Source organism: Quercus robur, chromosome 11, assembly GCF_932294415.1.
Source record: "Quercus robur chromosome 11, dhQueRobu3.1, whole genome shotgun sequence".
Taxonomy (NCBI): Eukaryota; Viridiplantae; Streptophyta; class Magnoliopsida; order Fagales; family Fagaceae; genus Quercus; species Quercus robur.
Window position 1 is genome coordinate 40881516 of NC_065544.1, and position 17564 is coordinate 40899079.

At 36.4% G+C, this 17564-nt stretch overlaps 1 protein-coding gene across 1 annotated transcript; it reads right to left on the bottom strand.

Annotated features, from left to right (window-relative positions):
* Positions 1–25: 25 nt before the first annotated feature.
* Positions 26–16305, bottom strand: LOC126705435 (kinesin-like protein KIN-12D). The gene is made up of 37 exons (XM_050404455.1): positions 15376–16305; positions 14828–14983; positions 14648–14731; positions 13881–14000; positions 13677–13790; positions 13491–13583; positions 13143–13303; positions 12977–13051; positions 12794–12881; positions 12656–12714; positions 12483–12546; positions 12328–12393; positions 12063–12245; positions 11424–11528; positions 11086–11321; positions 10913–10982; positions 10482–10547; positions 10147–10191; positions 9980–10059; positions 9762–9843; positions 7795–9501; positions 7224–7676; positions 3636–6398; positions 3446–3553; positions 3236–3357; positions 3073–3160; positions 2830–2904; positions 2407–2649; positions 2184–2282; positions 1903–1977; positions 1738–1796; positions 1529–1640; positions 1277–1387; positions 941–1111; positions 789–854; positions 565–684; positions 26–356 (listed from the first exon to the last, which is right to left on the bottom strand). Exons 1-37 carry the CDS (start codon positions 16042–16044, stop codon positions 219–221), a joined length of 9126 nt encoding a protein of 3041 aa, XP_050260412.1. The 5' UTR covers positions 16045–16305; the 3' UTR covers positions 26–218.
* Between the last annotated feature and the right edge of the window lie 1259 nt (positions 16306–17564).

The window sequence follows — 17564 nt, forward strand, 5'->3', positions numbered from 1 at the left end:
AATTTGAAATCATTTGATTAAACAGTTCAACCAACCAAATTAATACTGATTTTCATTGAATTATGATCATATGGGAATATTTACACAAAAAACAAAAAGAATTGATATACAGCTCAACGAGGCCAATCAAATGAAGATTAATTATATACACGCAGAACTAAAAAATACAATTGTTAGCAAAATGCTAAGCAAAGATCCCCTATCACCCCATGCATGCTTTATCGATCCAAGGCAGAAAGAAATGTAGCTTGGGATACCCTTCTTGGATTTTGACAAGTCTCATCTGTCCTTGAGTTTATTGATGAAGATTGTGGAATAAGATCACTCAATCGAAGTCTTTCATTGGCAATTTTGTTCTGTTGAAAGAAAAACATATGTGATGATTAGCCATTTTTACTAGTTCCCGTATCATGTCAATTTTTGTTTTTTTAACTTTATTGGTAAGTTACACACATACAAAACAGAACAGGCTGCTTAACCACTCAGGTAGAGCATAAGATATATATGTTTTTTTTAACAAGAAACCACTTGCACTAGGGAATGGGATGTTTATGCTCTGATTACCTTATACTTCAAATCTTGCAATTCTCTTTCCAGTGTAGTAACACTATTCTTGAGCTGCTCCAGGGCCTCTTCGGCATCAGAGGGACTTATATTGGATACTGGCTTTGTTATTCCAGCTGCCTGAGAGTTTAGATCAAATTAAAAGATAATTTTCCATATGTGCTGGCAAAAATATTTAGTTGAGGTTTGCATTGAGAAGGAATTAGCAATTAATTTTCACATACCTTTAGGATACTAGTACATAAGCCCAATAATCGCTGTGCTAACTGCACCTTCTCCTCCTCAGTTTCCTGTAACAAATTTGGTTGGCTGTTTAGCCTTCAACTCTAATTATTGATTGGGCAGACCCACCTGTGTGCTATGTGTCTTTACTAACCTTCAGTTTCATACTCAAACGTTGCTCCTCATCATAATCAATATAGGGATTCCTTCCAATGGAAGCACGCAAGCGAGCAAGCTCCTCCTTGACACGTGAAAGCATAACCTCCGTTCGCCTCAGCTTAGTGCTAAGATCTTCGTTCTGAATTTTTAGGATGTTGTTTTCTTCCTGTTGCGTTATTGAAATCCCATTATAACATTAATTTGGAGCAAAAGGGGAACATTTTGAACCACAAATATTTCCAAGATGTTCAATAAAAGACTTGGCACAGAAGGTTCTGAAAATGAGAGTTGATAAAACTAAATCAAAGTAATTATATTGACAATATCTTACCTTGATTTTTGCATGGTGATGGATGCGCTGATGAATGTTTTGCTGACCAGACAGCTTTCTTACTTCCTCTTCAAGTTCCATTACCTTCTGCTTATGATTTACATTCTCCATCTACACAAATGAAAGGAAGTAAGGCCAAAAACCTGATGAAAAATAAAGAAAAAGAAAATGTAATACCACTTTGTACAAGGACCATCCCCCCTCCCCCCAAAAGAAATAATAATAAAAAATAATAAATACAAACTTCTCAACCTTCAACATTTCGTTTTCTGTCTTAAATAACTGATCTCGCTGCCTAAGCTTTTCCAAGGCAATTTGTGCAGATACCAATTCAGCTTGCTTTCGATCAATTTCCTCAAGCCATCTGGAAGATAAGGCTCAACAAAGTTAGACAAGTAAAGATAACAAAAGAACTGATAAATAATTATACATTCAGTAGTTTTGAAGTAACAGTTGCCCACCCTCGCCTCTCCTCAATAAATTCATTAAGCTTCTTCTGTAGGTTAACTACTTCCTGCTCCTGAATGAAGGATGCAATTTCAGGAAAAAAAAAAAAACACACACACACACACATAAAAACTAGTAGCAATTGAACCTAGTTTTGGTAGTTCTAAAGATGAGAATACCTTCTCTTGAGATTCCAAACTATGAAGTCGAGCCTTCTCTGTTATCTTATGCACTTGCTGATTATCCAACAGTGACTAGCAATACAAAATTCGAAATTTGAGATAAGCATAATTGTGAAAACTAAGAATAAAATCTATTTGGAAGTTGATCTCATCATCCAAAAGAAGGAATTCCTGAATAGGATGGTAATATATAAATTCTGATACCACATATATTCTGAGTGGCAGTATGTAACAAAAGACACAACAGAGTAAAGAAAACAAAGGATTCACAAATTTACCGCATAATTGGTCATATCCAACTTTACTCCCAGTAGGTCTCTGATTACATCATGGGTCATGCTCTCAGCAGCAGCTAATCTGGCATTCAATGCAAATATCTGCATTGCCCAGAACAAAAGGTGACTATCCAGAAAAGGAACATAAAATATATGGGCAAAAGACTAATACATATCTCCAAACTGTTAGAATTTGTAAAATCCACATTGGTAAGTCAAAGGCTACCTCTTTCTGTCGGCTTACTGCCAAATATTCAAGCTCCTCAATATGCAATTTTGCAGCACTAAGCTCCTCATCCCTCTCAGATTTTACTTGCTGTGCCAAGCCCAATCCAATGCATTTAAAAGGGGAACCAGAACCCCTAGACTTTGTGGCGTACTTCTCTGACTTGATTGATGAAGAATTCGTGACTTGGGTGGAATGTCCTTCAGGCCTAACTTGTTCAGCCATGGCTTCCAATGTCTTGAACTGTTAAAATTTTCAAATTTACATTATTGTGAACAAAAAAATGAGAGAGATAAATTACTAGGGTCTAGTCCTATGGATGCCACACCTCTTTATAGCAGAACAAATCTAGTTCTATACATGCCAACCAACCCCTTTACAGCAAACAACAAAATCTAACCAATCTTAAAATTTCTGGCTTACCTTTTGCTTATATTCACTAGCCTGTGACTCAGCATGCAAATTAAGTTCAGAGATATGTGCCTTGAGTTGAGCAATCTGTTAGATAATAACAAAAGTATAAACTTCTAATGCAAAAAAACACATTAAAAACAATTGAGTTCAAAGTCAGTTTAGAAAATTTGGTTTGACCAACACAGGCTTAAAACAAAGTTAGATAATTTTACGGAAGGTGCAACAACCAAAAAAATAAAAAAAAAAATTCACCTCTGCGTCCTTTTCTGCTATATCCCTTTCAAGAACTTGTGAATGCTTTAAGGCTTCTTGAAGGTTTTTTTCTTTCTCATCCAAATACCTATAGTTAATCAATAATTCAGCAACCATGCATAACCTAAACATTCTTATTTACAGATCCAAAATAATTTCTTACCTTTTCATGTCAGCATCAGCATTTTTAACATTCAGCATCTGATCTTTTACAGCATGAAGCTCTGTTTCTAGCTCTTCTCTTTGCAACTGTTGCCGTTCAGCTTCGTCTTTAAGCATGTCAACCTAGCAAGTGGGAATCAGTGAGGCATGATAACAATACAAGTACAGGTGGAATGTGCATAATATGACTCAGTTCTCTTTCAAAGCTTACCTTGCTTTCCAATACATTTATAGTACATTCTAGCTCTTCAACAGATCTCTCTAATAGTTTAACCTCTGTCTCCTTCTCTTCAGCATATATCTTTCTTGATTCAGCTATCTGATGTTGATGTAATAAATTAAAATTAGAGATGAAAACAATCAAATATTTCACAAAGTTTGATAGTTAAACTAGCTTGTACCTGTTGAGCTTCCATAGCAATTGCTTCATTTTCATCAGCCAGTGCCTGTGCCCTTTCAAGTTTTCCCTTCCAATTATGCACCTCAACCTGGAGAAGATCCCTCTCACTACCAAGTTCATTCAAATTGCTCATAAGGGATTCAATTGAATCATTCATTTGGCCAAGTGCATTACTCATTTCTGACAGCTCTATCTCTAAACGCTCATTTATCTTGCTTTTCTCTGTTAATTCCTCCTCTAGAGAACTTTTTTCTACCAAGGATTCTTTAAAGCAAGCTCCCATCTCAAGATTTTCACTGGAAAGCAACTTTAAAGATTCACGTTCTTTTGAGAGATCCAACTCAAGCTCAGATATTATGTGTATTTTATCCTGCAACTGAGCTTCAAGCATTTGACTATTAGAAAGAGCCTGATCAAGCTCGCCTGTTTTTACCGCAAGCTCATCTTCTAATGCCTCCAAAGAAACCATTATTTCCTCAATTTCATCTTTTTGATCTTTCGTATTAGATGCAGATTCTTGCAACATGCTCAGATCAAATAACAGTCCTTTTAAAATGTCTTCCTTTCTTAATAACTCAGCATGAAGAGTTGAATTTTCTTCTACAAGTGCCTTAGCATGGCACTCCAAGCAGTCAAACTCTGCCATGAACTTCGATATCCTCTCTGTGTTTTCAGATATCTCTTGGAACAATTTATCTGAAATAAAAGAGCTTTTTTCATTCAGTATGGTCAGTAATCTGCTATCTATCAAATCAACAGTTCCCACTGTATCAACACATTTCATAATGTTTAAGCTTGAAATGGAGAGGAATTCATGCTCAATTTTCTTGTGAGAGCAAAGTTCATTTCTTAAGAAAGCATTCTCTTCCTTCAGTGAATTTACATTGTTAATATAGTTTTCCAAATCCTTGCTTTTCAAACATAACTCCTCAACAATGACAGATTGAGAATGTTGAAGATCTTTCAGTTCAGCATTTTTCATTTCGAGATTAGTCTGTAGACTGACAATGTCACTCTCTAATGAGAATATTTCATTTTGCAACCTGTGTTTGTCCTTATCAAAGACATCTATGCGGCTCAAAGATGATTCAAAATCAGAACTTCTCTTCTCTAAGTCTTGAAGAACCAAGGTGTTTTCAGCCTTCAACTTCATTATCTCATTTTTCAATGATTCATTCTCATCCACAAAGTCACTCATTTTGATTAGCTCTGCATTTTTCATGTCCAGCTCAATTTGAAGCTTGTGTGACAAGTTTTCCAGCACACAAATATTCTTCTGCAACTCTTGGTTTTCTTGATCAAGGGCAGAAATTTGACTGGAGGAAAATTCTAATGCAGTTTCCTTTGTTTTGAGATCTTTTTGTAGTTTTCCATATTCAGTTTCTAGTGATTGAACTTCATTCAACAGCCTCACCTTTGTCTCATTGACTTCACCAAGTTCACCTTTCAATGCATCATTTGAACAATTAACATCCTTCAGCAACTGAATATCTTCTTCAAGAGTCTTGTTCACTTCCTCCATCTGAGAAATTCTTGAACTGCTGAGGTTCAGCTCTAACAACAGGTCCTTCCTCTCCATTTTTGTTTCTTGAATTTCTTTTTGTAGAAGTAAGACCTCAAATTCCTGGTCCAGTAAAATTTTTTCTTTCAACTCTGAGTCAACCTTGAAAAGAATTAATTCTTTCTTCAAATTCTCAAGGACTGAACAACATTCGATTTGCTCTCTTTCTGCTTCAGCTTTCTGGAGAGCCATCTCTTCTAATGCTGAAGCCAAGATAAGTGACTCAAGGTCTTTGGAGCACCAGTCTACCACAAAAAGATCAGCTTGAGATTCAAGGACCTCCTCTTTATATTTGAGCGTTTTCTCCTGATCCAGAAGGTATGACAAGACATCTGTTTTACTCAGGTCCAACTCCTTTATTAAAATTGCAAGCTGAGATCCCATATAATTAGACCTTTGCAACATCAACTCCTCTTGGAGCTGCAGGTCTGATATTTTTTTCTCGAAAGTGTTTAGCTGGACACTGAGCTCCCCAGTTTCCTCTTCCTTCTGTGAGATTCTATCAAAACTATTCTTGATGTCAGCCAGTAGTTTCCCCTTGAGGATTCTACACATCTCAAGTTCTTTTCTTGACTTAATATTGTGTTCTCTCAAATCAGCTATAACAGAGTTTGATACACACACACCATTCTGAAGCAAACCATTTTCTGCATTCAGCCCAGTGACTGTTTCCAACAAAATTCCCATGTGACAGAGGTGAAGCACTGACACAGCACAGTCCTTCACAATTATTTGGGACCAGACATCCTCAAGCCATGAGCGCACCAACTTTGTAGAGTTTAAAAGCAGAGACTTCATGCAGTGGAAGTCACAGCCTAAAGACATGAAGTTTTGGTAACATGTAGTGTGAACCTCTTTGATGATACCCTCAAATTCGATTACCAGATCCCTTGTTTCTGTCAAATGGGTGCAAAGCTGCTTTTCAAGGCTTTCAAACTGCTGGTGCTTCACATCATTGATGGCCTGCAAGCTCTGGACCTCATCCATTAATAGACTCTTGTCATTGACTAATTCGATTTCCCTTTCCTTCATTCTTTCTACATCCAACTTCATTTCTTCATTTGCTACCACCAGTTTATTGATAATAATATCTGCATCTTTCATAGTATCTTGGGCCTCTTCAAATTTGGCAATGATACAAGAAGCCTCTGAGGCTTTTTGAGCTGCAATTATCATTGCATCACCAACTTCAAGCTCAAGCAACTGTAACAAGATATTAGAATAAAGTCGATTAATGTGTTGAATGCTGATAAATACAGAGATTAATGGACATTAAATATGTCCCCCCAATGGCATGAAATTTGGAAAAGAGAGGGGAATTAATGGACGATTTGTTTACTATGTTCAAAAGCATGAAGTTTGAGAGAGATAGAGAGACAGGGAGCAGATTTATGAAATCATGTGAATCCAGATTATATACAGTTTATTATCCATATCAAAAAAGGTTTATTTTTATCTAGAGAACCACCCCCTCCCCAACAAAATAAAAATAAAAAGAAAGATCAGAAGAACAAGAAGTTGATAGAGGTGTGTAAAAAGTTACATTTGTTTCAATGTATCCAAACCCATGAATGAAAACAGAACCGAGCACAATTATACAAAAGATGATGCAGGGAGCACAACCAGAATTATTTCGTAATTTTTCTTATTTGAAATCCCAGATTTTCACTTTGAATTCAGACTTTATTTTTGAATTTTGAATTTAGGCTTTAATGTTGTTAAATATTTATGGAATGTAATTGGGGCTTGATGTACCACTTGAAACTATTAAGAAGAGGCTCTATGAATAGCTTTGAAGCAATGCAATTTGAAAAAAAAAATTTATGAATTGAGATGTTTATCTAAGTTTGGTGGAGATTCCAAGAACCCTTAGGTAGTGAAGCTGGGGATTTCAGGTACATTCTAGGTGGTGAAAACTAGGATTTGTCCCGATCTTTTTTTCTTTTCTTTTATTTCTCTTATTTTCGCAAAAACGTCCTGTGTCAAGAGAATTTGAGACAATAGATTTAGAAAGACATAACAGATTACCTCTTTAGTCTGACACCATTGAGAACCCGCTTCTTCCACAGTTTTTTCAAATCCATTTAGCCTATGACTGAAAGCTTCCATCTTGAGTCGAGATTGCTTTTCATAGTTACTCATAGCTGCTTCCAGTGTCAGTACCTGAGTCGTAAGACTTTTCATGCTTTCCTGACTTTGTTTCTCAGACATCCACATCTGTTTTTTCTCGTCATGGAGTTTTACCATCTCAGCTTGCACCTCCTTCAAGCTTAAAAGGGCAGATTCGATTTCCTTTTTCAGAAGTATAATGGTAACATCTCTATTAGACACGTCCTTGAAAGTTCTGGACTTCATACTTTTCCCATCATATGAATAGCAGCACTCACTCTTCCCCACTTCAGAATATTCAGATGTCACAATTCTTTGGTCTTCAACAGGATTTAAGTCTATGTCACTTACTTGACTTGTTTCAGTATCTGTCTGCAACAATTTCTAGATTAGCAATTATTAAACCAACACCATTCAAAGACCACAACTACAGCATAGATGTTAATTAACCTCAAGGCTAAGGCTGTCTACCAGAAGGCAAGAAGCTTACCCGTCCTTCACCATTGCCATCAACAGATGTAGAAACTTCTTGTGAATCATTCCTTGCAGGACTTCCACAATTCTCCACATACGTGCTCATGCATGACTGGAGTGTCGATACACCTGATTTTAGCTCAGCCAGCTTCTCCCTTGTCATCAAAATGTCATTCTCTTGGATAGCTTTGATCTTTTGTTCCATAGCACAAGAACGCTCCTGCTCCTCAGAAAGTTTTTCTAGTAGTTTAGCACAGTTTCCCTCTGACACTGCTAGTTCCTCTCTCAGAGATTCAATATGTTTTTCTGCTTCTTCAATCATAGCAACTTGATCATTGACAAGGGCATCCTTCCTCAAGTTCATCTCTGCCGATTCACTAAGCTGGAAATCCTTGTGGTTTAGTGCATCAAGGTAACTAAGATTCACTTCTGATAATCTATTCACAATCACAAAAGCAACTGTAGCACAAACTGACGCTTTTCCAATACGATCTTCTGCCAGTTTCAATTTGTCCTCCAGCTTTGCTATCATAGATGTCTTCGTGGTCAACTCGGATGTCAACCAGAGAATTTCTTTCTCCTTTTCACTCCACTCCTGCTGGTGTGCTTCAGTAATAGCCAGGGCTGCTCCTCTTAGAGATTTCAGCATGCACTCCACATCACTTTTTTTATTGTGTGCATCCTCTAAACTTCTTCTCAGTTCTTCAATCAATAATTCCTTTTCGGAGATCGTTCTGATCATCATGCCAACTTGTTCAGATATCCATATCCTTCTCTGTGGAAAGGAGCTTGATATATGTTCAAGCTGATCAGAGGCATTGATGAGTGCCTCATGCCCATCAGCAAGAACTTCTTCAAACTCACAGGTCAGTAGTTCCCATTCTTCAGACATTGTTTTTAGTTCCCCATCTTTCTCTGCAAGCTCTTGATTTAAGCTTTTGTTATCTTCAGTTATGAGATACAGTTTTTCCTTCAACTCTTTCAATTCAGTCTCCAAAATTGTTGTAGTCTTTTTCATCTCTATTTCTTTCAAATGACTATCTTGGACTTGCTGCTGAAGTATCACAAGTTCTTCCTGCATACAGACAATCACTTCAGCAGTTTCAGCTTCAGCCTGCCTGCGAACTTCATCCATTTCTTCTTCATTGGACACCTGATAGTCATGGTCACTTTGGTACCAATTATTCAGTCTCTTGGCCTTTTCAAGAGAATTTTGCATCCTCTTCAATTTTGCCTGTAAGGGGGAGTCATCACTCTCAATATGGGTAGAAATTGAGTGATTGTGTAACTCTTTAATGGCAAGCTGCTCCTTCAAAGCTATAATTTCAAGCTCTAGTTTACTCAAAAGCTGCAGATAATGACTGTTTGTATTCCTCAGGTCCTCCATCTCATTAATCGAAAGAATTTGCTGTGACTCAAGAGCTTCAGTTACAGACTTTGCCTCTTTCAATTCACATTTTGCCTCTTCACATTGTTGACTTATCAGTAAAAGTTTTTCATTTGCTAGCTGAAGATCTCTACTCAAGCACATTGCCCTTTCATCCATCTCACGACAAGATGACCTCTCTTCTTTGATAATCATCTTTAATATATCCAGTTCCAGCTGCAAATTCACCATTTCTTCTGCGTGTTTTATGATTAGAGATTCATTCTCCTCTTCCGAGTTCTCATTTTGGACTGCCTTGAACACCTGGTGTTCAACAGCTGGACTTTTTACTGAATCCTACAAGAAATTTTGTAACCACTGATAAGTCAGAAAATGGCATACACTTTTGTGAGTTAACACACAACTAAGTGAAGAAACATCCATTAAAACATAAGCCAAGGACAATTTACTGGTAATCATATAGAATCAAATGAATTAGGCTCATGGAGTTCATTTTGTCAAAGCTATTTTGTAATCTCCATCATCTTGGCTTTCTTTTTTCTTAGTCCATAAAGTTAAGCAAGCCAAGTTGAAAATACACTTAAAAGCAAAAGTACCTTTGTGGTATTGACAATTGCATCTCGCTCATTGGGTTCAGATCTGATATTCTCTAACATAGAGCGTAGATCATCTAATTCTCTGCAGAACATAGGAGAAACAATTTGCAGAAAAAATTAGGGAAGTCACTGCAAGATTAGCAGCTCCAATCTGCAAAGAAGAAGTTCAACAAAATTGAAAGTGGGAGAAAATGAACTTATAGGAGCATCAAACTTACCTACTGAGTTTTACATTCTCTTCTAAGCAAGAGTTTAATCGGCACCTGCATTCCTCTAACTCATCAAGAGTATTTTTCAACTGAAACCAATGAGAAATGTGAAATATATTAGCCAGTACTAAAGAGGAAACGTGTTAGGATGTACATATAGAGACAGAAAGTGCAACCTCCAAGTGGGGAGAATTATTTTCTTTGCTGCTGCATATATCTTCCTGTATCAATGAAAAAAGACTATAAGATCTATAAATAAAAGGACAAACAAATCCAAGGACAAAAAATTAAATTAAAAATTTCTAGTTCTACGATTGTTATAGAATAAGAATGAGGTAAAGGAAAATGCTTTACATCAATTTCTTTCCTTTGACCGATATTTCTGAAAATGAAATGATGTTGTTTGTACCGAGGGTTCAAATCCCTCTCTTTCCACTATTGTCAATTACATATTAACTGTTTAAGGAATGGAACACATGAAAAATTAAATAAGGTAACCATATTGACCAACCTTAGGTTGCATATTAGACTTTGGATCGATACACTGCTTAGCATTCCCATCAAAAAATTGAAGCAACTGCAAAAACAAAGGTCTTTTAGTTCATACAGGCTTCCAAATGACATTCCAAAACAATATGTACTACTTGTATCTCATAAAGATGTCTGGGTTGACTCAACACACATTTTGGGACAATAATATTTAAATGATATTAGTCATTTCTCATCTCATACCAATACTTCCCAATATTGCTCAGCTATTGAAAACTGTGAAGATATCAAAAATTTGAATTCTTTGTAACTGATTGTTATAAAGAGCATAATAGTAAAGTGAATGGTTTTTATTATTTGACATTTGACCAAGGACTATAAGTTGGAGACAGCCAAATATGGAAATGTGGACTATAGATATGAGACAGAGGGAGTATTAGATTCTACACACACCTGATCCCGCAGCATGGACACTTCAGCCAGGAGTATCTCTCTCTCCCCTTCTTCATAGAACTCTTGAAATCTATAAATGCCACAATAAAGAAACTAATAACACTAATAATGATGATAAAAAGGATAATATGAATTATAATGATAATAATAGTCATAATTGTACTTATTATCACCTTCTAAGTTGGTCTAAAAGCCTAATATTCTCCAAAGCAAACCGAGTTACTTCGGGATTTCTATCAACTTTAGCTTGAAGCAGCTGAACCTCCTCAGAGAGTGCTTTATTCTCTTCCAGTAAATAAGCATCTGCAGGAATAGAACCTCCAAGAAGTGACTCCATTCTTTGAATTTTGTCTTCCCGAAACTTGAGCATCATTTTACTACACCTAGTGTCTTCCTCTCTTTGACGAACCTAAGAAGCAATAATTGATAGCTCATTAGACCACATTTGGAAGGGAAACCTTATATATTAAAATTTATAAAAATAAATAAATAAAGCCTCTAAAAAAAATACCAAGCGGTTCAACTGTTCAACTTCAGCCTCAAGTTGCTTGATAGAAGTTTCTGCCATCTGTTCCCTTCTCAAGGCACCAGCAAGTGTTGTTTCCAAAGTTTTCAACTGATTCAGTATTATTCATTGGCATGTTACGATTGGTAATATATGGAAAACCAACCCCATGGAATGTTTGAGTGGAATAACTTGCTTGAAATAGAAAATTAAAAAGAAATAGAGAATAAGCGAATTAAAGAGCCAATACTTACTTTAAATGCATTTCAAATCAAACAGCCACAACTTACTTTAAATCTCTAATTAAAGTTAACATAATATTAACAGTAACAACAACAATAACAAGAAAAATAATTATTTTTATTAGTAAAACCCATCAATAATATTTTTTGGTTAACTCGATAGTTGGGGGAGGGGGAATTTGAACCTTGAATGTCTCCAATGGAAAAACCAAGAGAGGCCAACCAGTTGAGTTACTTGGCAATAACAAGAAAAATAATAATAATGATGATGATGATGATGTTGAATTAAATTACAAAAAAAAAATTGTAATTATTGGAATATCAGTCGAATCATTCTAAAGTTTCTTTATTCAAGTGTCAGATTGTTTTACTGAAATATTATAAGCCTAACAAAGCAAAGTACCTGTTTGGTAGACATTCTAACAATGCCTTTTGATTCATACCCAAGTGAATCAACAACATGCTGTTGATCCATGTCACAAATGTCTTCTATACAATCATTTTCTTGTTCCTGAGTTGCATCTTTTGTCACACCAAATGACAAAGATCTGGAGACATTATGACGTTTAAGTAAAGAGAGCTCCTCCTGTTACAAAATTACCCAATGATTTTGAATTCAAACCTTCCTACAAATTAGAACTTGCAATAACACAAAAGATTCATATCACCTTCAACAGTCGTATCTGGTGTTGCAGTGCAATAACATCTCCTGAAGAATCTTCATTAACCACAGCCTACACCAAGAAGGTAAAAAAATATTAAGACAAAAATAAGATGTCGAGAATATTCCACCATACAGCATAGGTAACAGATAGACTTTTACATTGTTCTGAATAAGTTTTGCTCGCTGAGCAAACTTAAGAGTATTCAGTGTTTCAGCTGCACAGCTGCAAGAATAAAGGATAAAAAAAATAAGAAAAAAAGGCCCACTGCACATTTATGACCAATTGTATGAGTTGAAATGAAAGAAAATCAATTAAAAGCAAGTAAACTAACCATATAGAAGGGCTGACATTTGCAATGATCATTGTCTTTGAGTTTCCACCAAGTGAATCCTGCATTTTGGTTTGTGTCAAGTCTAACATCATAACCAAGAAACATAAGACTGAGGAAGGCAGAGGGGAAAAAAAGAACCTGAAGAAGAAAAGTTAGCCTTGAATCTCTATATGGAATATGTCTCAGCTTCCCATGTGCCACATCCACTAGAACCATTATTACATGACTGCAAAATGCAAATGTAAATCCATAATATTCTAACTAAGGGCTAATCTGAACAACACCATTGGCGTTAGAGCATTAAGGTGACTTAAGTATTACCCCAAAGTAGACAATGACTTATTAATGTTAGCAGCTTCCTTTAAACGCTCACCCTCAGCACCAGAAGTTTTCTGCCTATTAAGGATAATCAAGTTAGCAGGGGTGACCCTCATCAAGTATGTGCTGAAGTATATATAGTTGAACAAGCTCAAGTATGATGACTTACCTCTCTGAACCAGCAAGATCAACTAGGTTTAATCTTGCAAACCGTAGGTTAGTTGTGGAATCTTTTTCCCATCTACTCTCAATTACACATGTAAATACACTGTGAGAACGACTACTCTCTCTATTCATATTTGTAGCTGCAACTCTCCTATTTGAAGAACCCTATGCACAAGAACCACAAATACACGTTTGAGAAACCAAGATACCAAAGCAAGAATATGCATACACACTCCTATACGTGTGCACACCTGCATATACATATGTGCACAAATGCATGTGTGCGTGCACACAAATGTACTGAGAAATTTAGTTGCCTCAAACTGAACCTTTTAGTTCATAGATTAGTAACCTGAGTTAGAAGCCTTAGAATATCGCTCACAGTCTGAACTTCAAATTCAGAGAGATTTTCCACATAGACACCCTTCTTAACATCCTCCCGCAGCTATTAAAATATCACAAACAAAAAAAGAAATACTAAGAACAGCATGAAGAAAAGAACACTAATGTAGCATCATGCACTAAGAACTAAACTTACCAGCAAATTGGTAGATGAGGGATCAAGGAGATCCGTTATTTGTTCATTGTATATCTCCAAGAAAGAACATTTGCAATTGTATTTTAGTTTTTCTTCCCTTCTAATTTCCTCTTCCTACAAAAAGAAATAAGAATGAGAAAAGTATATTGACCACAACATAAATTCTTAAGCAAGATGAAGCAAAAAAAAAAGTGCTAAAATTACAGCTTCAATCCTTGCAAAGAGGAATTCAAAAATGCGTGGTGTCATTCCACGATGTGGACTGGGCTTGAGTTCTAGATCTTCAATCTCTCCAAGCATTGTATGTGTCTTCCCACTTCCTGTCTGCATTGCCAAACTCATTCATTTATAATGGGTTTAAAATCTTAAAAAAAGAAATACTTGTATTATTGATTTCTAACTAAAAAAAAGGTTTGTGTCTCAGTGGCTTAACTTGTTATAGCTGAATAAAAATGATCATTGAGTTCTAAGAAATTAGAGAATGCTAGAGTAGAGCATACAAGTATATAACATTCCACCCTACAGTCCCCATGTCCTTTTTTTTTTTTTTTTTAATAAGTAAGAATAAATTTATTGAGAAGAGACTTCATGTACAAAGGACAAAGTAGCCAAAAATTTACAATGAAGAGAGTTATGTACAAAATGGAAAAGACTCTATAAATGAAGCAATAGAATGGCTAGACATATGACCCCAAACACAAGACCACCCATAAAAGGAGCTAATAAAGGTTTCTAACAACTGAGACCTTGTACTCTCCTCATCTTCAAAAGTGTGCCAATTACATTCCCTCCATATAGGGTAGGCAATATGTGCGCTTTAATTGAAACACTCTGGAAGTGATAGAATCCAAACCTAGTGTCAAGACCTACAGACCAAAAACAGTATCTATATTGCTTTACCAACAGTATATACAACTTAACTGCTATATGATGTAGTGAATATCTCAATACCCTGTGTTTTAGGTAAATACCTGACCATAGGCAAACATGCAGCTATTGTAGCCCGAAAGGCAATTCTCTACCATTGGCAGACCAACCATCCTAAAAAGTGTTTCCTGCAAAACCAACAATAGACAAAAATAAACAAACTATGTAAAGAGATTTTAATAAAAAGAACCATTCCATTAATCTTCCATCATCTCTAATCAAACCTGGTCCACTGTTTCACATGCTACATGGTCAAATGTAAATCGAGTTTCTGGTTGCCCAATCCAAGTAATGCTTTGAGCACTTTCTTGCTTCAAACACCTATTGTAACCCTGTGTACTCCGTTCCATGCTATTGAGAGGACGGACACGTATGAGAACCTAGACAAATTCAAGACCCATCAGCATAAAATTTCAAACTATCACTTAAATTTTTTCCCAAATTCTACATACCCAATTCAGAGTTCCCCTCAATTATCATAAAAAACTTATCAATATTCTCAACACATCATTAAATCAAAATCGACAATCACTATTTCAGCACATATTAAACCTCATTCAAAATACTATATGTCATGAAATGTACTCCAATTTCAAACTCTCACTTAAATTTTGCAAATTCTACATACCCAATTCAGATCTCCCCTATATTATCAACAAAAAATTATCAACATTTTCAATAAATCATTAAATCAACAATCACCATTTCAGCACATATTAAACCTCATTCAAAACACTATATGTAATGCAATGGTACTCCAAATGAACCTTACCTGTACATTGTGTTCCATCCAAAACGAAGGGTCTTCTTTAAGATCAAAGTAAGGCACTTCCACACTATTAACAACAGTAGCTGGACCACAAGAAATGGGCATTCCTTTATACAATGCAGCAAAGTTCCCGGCACGAGCACCACCACCAACACTTCCATCAACCCCCCTACTCCGAAACCCTGAACTCGGAGGCTTACTAACACTCTTAGTCGGCGTGCTCTGAGTTGAATTGCTCTCTGAATAACTCGAATTAGCTCTTCCCACCGTCCGGCTCGCCCGAGGAGTCATACTCACCAAACCCCCATTCCCAACTCCACCTCTCACTTGAACCAAACTACTCCCTCCCTCATCGCCATGAACCGAACCGGCTTCGTGCTTCTGAGCCCACCCGAACCGTTGCTTCACCGAAACCCCAACGCCGTGCTTGTCCGGAGTACGAAGCGGCAACGAATGGTCAGAGATTCTGCCCTTGTTCGCCTTCGTCGGAGTCCTCTCGACCTTACTCTCTTGCTTAGGGTTTTGAACCGGTTCTTGGATTGCGTTGAGCGGAGGCCTTGACGAGTCGGTGCCGGTCTGAATCGGCGCCAAATCCTTAGGGTTTACAGGCACATTCTCGATCTCCTCGCTCTTGCCGGAATTCCGGCGCAAGAATTTGAAATCCTTCAACATTCTAAGAAGTAGTAGGAATTGGAAAAGTGTGAAAAATTTTCGTGGATTTGTGATTTGGAAATTGATTGAAATAGTGAATGAGTGAGTGAGTGAGTGAACGTGTACCTGCAAGAGGAAATGGAAAACAGAATCCCGAGAGTTCGAATTCCTGAAATTTCTTTTTTTGGAAAAATAGAGCGTAAGTTTTTGTTTTTCACTGTGTTTGGTGAAAATCTAGCAGCTCTAGATCTTCATGATTAGAGTCTTCTCTCTCTCTCTTTGTCTTTGTGTTTTTTTTGTGTTAAGTTTAAAAGGTTCATTTTGAAATGAGAGAGAGGGGTTTTTGGATGGACGGCTGAGATGTGATCTGGATTTGAAATTGGAGACATGTCGCGGTTTTTGGGATTTGAATTGCAGGGGCTTTTTGGTCAAGGAAATTTGCGAGGGCATAATTATGGATCAATTTTGAAATTTCAACGGCTAGGTGCGGACGTGGCGTTGGGCTATGGACCTATATTACTTTTATTACGCAAGTATTTGTCGGAAGGGTAGGAGATCAAATGCGTTCAAGACCAGAGTCCCTGTTCTGAAATCACCTTGTAATTTTGTTCAAATAAGTTAAAATAAATAAATTAGATTAAAAACCCTCTAAACCCCTTGAACTCTCTTTTTTCATCAATTTTTAGCAGAACTTTGGTAATTGGTAGTACTATGCCAAATAAACCGTTTTGTTAGGAGATTTTAAATTCAACATTTTACAAATTAATGAATCAATCAATTCTTTAAACCCATATTTTTTGAATCATTATGGCGTCAAGGTTGTTAAGCCTGAACTCTTTGAGCTTGGGGACAACCATGATGGTGGTGATGATCGGTAACTTTCGTGCTAGGCCGTGGAGTTTTAGGTTAGAGAGGATTTTGGTGAGAGAATGAGAAAATTTTAAAGGGAGAGAAAGAGAAAGGTGAGTGTGGTAGCCACCATTAAGGACAACGAAGGTAGCCCAACGGTGATGAACGGAGCTTGGTGGCAATCAAATCTAAGAGAGAAGATTGTGATGGCAGAGTTTGGACCTTGGCATTTGACGAGGAGTGATTGTGTGGCATCCTTTATTTATTAATTAATGCAATGCTGATGTGTCACTCTGGGATTAGATCGCACCCTTATCAAATTCTGACTCTTTTTTTCGTATTACCTTTTTCTAGGCAACAAATAGTGTATTAAATGCAAATCATTCTATTAAAATGAATTAATTGCTTATTTTATTAAAAGTATAATCATTGTTTCTTAATTACAATCTAGAAAAAGAGTACAATAATTTTTTTATTATTATAAGGATTTGGCTTATCTCTAGTATTTTTTTAATTGGACATGTCTTTTTTGTTTTAAATATACAATGGCAAGTGGTAATGGATTTTAATCTCCACATTTTATTTAGTTAGTGAGTGACGTGGCAGACTCTCATTAAAACAAAAGGAGATTATAGTTAAAAAAAGTACTGGAGGTAAGTCAAACCCTATTATAAGAATATGAATCACCTTGC